Source organism: Etheostoma spectabile, chromosome 22, assembly GCF_008692095.1.
Source record: "Etheostoma spectabile isolate EspeVRDwgs_2016 chromosome 22, UIUC_Espe_1.0, whole genome shotgun sequence".
Taxonomy (NCBI): domain Eukaryota; kingdom Metazoa; phylum Chordata; class Actinopteri; order Perciformes; family Percidae; genus Etheostoma; species Etheostoma spectabile.
In genome coordinates, this window is record NC_045754.1 from 19,852,046 (window position 1) to 19,854,143 (window position 2,098).

The 2,098-nt window shown below is 38.9% G+C and overlaps 1 protein-coding gene and 1 long non-coding RNA gene across 2 annotated transcripts in view; one reads left to right on the forward strand and one right to left on the reverse strand.

Annotated features, from left to right (window-relative positions):
* The window catches only part of LOC116672233 (leukocyte elastase inhibitor-like), a gene marked incomplete at both ends in the record, with an annotated part of 7,333 nt that overhangs the window by 4,457 nt on the left and 778 nt on the right, over positions 1-2,098 (reverse strand). Inside the window, 2 exon segments of the mRNA XM_032503936.1 lie at positions 1-90; positions 939-1,100. The exon segment at positions 1-90 is cut by the window's left edge and continues 6 nt beyond it. Coding sequence (XP_032359827.1) covers positions 1-90; positions 939-1,100 — 252 coding nt within the window.
* LOC116672235 (uncharacterized) overlaps positions 1-2,098 on the forward strand; it is a 21,782-nt gene that overhangs the window by 3,840 nt on the left and 15,844 nt on the right. The window lies entirely within an intron of this gene.

Below are 2,098 nucleotides of genomic sequence, written 5' to 3' on the forward strand. Positions count from 1 at the left end.
GGCATACGGAGCATCAGCCTTGTTGAGCTCGCTCAGCAGCTGGGCAAAACTCGCATGGACATCATCTTGGCCATTCTGGGGTTTCAGGCACTGCAAACAGCCAGAGAAGGCCTGTGTGTTACAAAGATACACTGAGCCAGTGATCGATGAAAGACAACTTTGTATTGCGGTATGTTAACATGGATCAATGGTGGTCAGCTTACCTGTTAAATGATGAGAACGGACACCGAAATCATCATTAACCCTGGTGCTCTATGATACAGTTTTGCATACACTTTATTTTGTTAAGGATACCGTTACCAAGGGAGACGGCTAAAAACTCCCAGCACCTTAAAAGAAATTTACATTTCATGAGTAGGCCAAATATCTAAAATTCTGTTCCAGAGTCAGTTTTTTGGATAATGCTATATTGGTCGTTGTTTCTCAATTGGTCTATGTGCTCGAATGCTGCCCAGTGATTTTGGCGTTGTTCTCATTATTTACTGTTATTAGAATTACTTTCAGCAAAACCTCTTACAATCCAGACGTTTTCAGAAGGTTAATTTCTCTTTATGAGACCCGCAGCACCTTTTAGAAAGAATATGGAGAGGCAAAAACAGACCAAACAAACGCTTTACCACCATTAAAATTAATACTAAACAACCCAAAAGGTAGATTTAAAAAAAAACAAAACACTTACACAAACAATTCTCCACCATTATGTTGTTTTACACTGTCATCATTTTGGACTGAAGTATTATTTGGATGATTGCTTTTGTTGCACGTTACACTTCATATTTTCAAATTCTGTTTTAAAAAAAGTCAGTGAGATATAAAAACTAAGCAAGCAAACCAGTGGGAAATTGAGTGTGTACCAGAAAAATCTCAGATTTCCTCACCAGATGGCCCCACAAAACCTTATCATTAATCATTTCTTTTCATTTTGGGTTTGTTACCACCTTGAGCAGATACTGTGGCAGTCTGCTGGTCTGCTGGATCTGCGTCCGCATCTGCATCCGCGTCTGCATCTGCGACTGCATCGCCGACTGCCCCGTCGTATGCGTTTGCGTCTGCTCTGCTCCCATCTGCTTCGGCTGCTCTGTCTCAGTGAAGCAGAGGACCTGGGGGGGCAAATGGTCATTTCATTAGGATAAAGGTCAACGTTGTTTATGTGTGTATAACCTCTCCGGTGACTAAATAAACCTCTCTAGAGCCTTATGTTGAAGCACAAATACACACCAAGGCATGCACGTACACACACGCTTTGCTCAACCTAACTGAGGGCTCTCATTCATGACTGCACTCGAGAATGTTAGAAGTAAAATTCCATCGTTACGTTTATAACCACTATTAAAAATAAACTGTGAAGCTGCCCTGTGCTTTGACTCTGTTTTATTTATGGCTCTAATCATCGTCTTCACATCTGGCCCAATCATCGCTATCAACATCCTATGTGTTGGGAACAAAACCAAACATGCATAATTTATCCAAACCATGTTGTCAGGTTTACAGTCTATCCAATAAAATAACTATAAAATAAATCAAATGAGGCAAATCCTTATGCAACTCCCATTCCTATGTTCCTATACTACAGCATATGCACAGTGCAAGGGTATGGTAATAATGTACAACTTAGTGTACAAACTGGTCCTAGCTTTTGTCCCTTTTTTTCTATAAGTTTTCTCTATCTCAGACAAGATTTGTGATTTTCATAATACACCACAGTTTCCCTGTTAAACTCCCTCGGTGGTGGAGGAAGTATCCACATTCTTTTGATTACTAGTAAATGTTACTAAAGTAAAAGAACAGAAGTATTGACAGCATAATGAACCCAAAGTCTGAAAAAGTAAGAAAATGTAACTGGCAACTACAGCTCCAACTAAATGCAGCAAACAATACTTTATCTTTGAAATGGAATGACGTAGAGGCATATCCTGTATCCCATGTGCCATTATCATTACATCATCATTACATCTTTTGCAAAACTTTTCATTTGGGCAATTTTCAAAGTGCAATTTAATAATTCATGTGTGATTTATTGTATAATACTGTTTGCTATATTTTGTACGCTTATCTATCTCTGTACACTTATCTATCTCTGCTCTTATCTTTGCTGTTG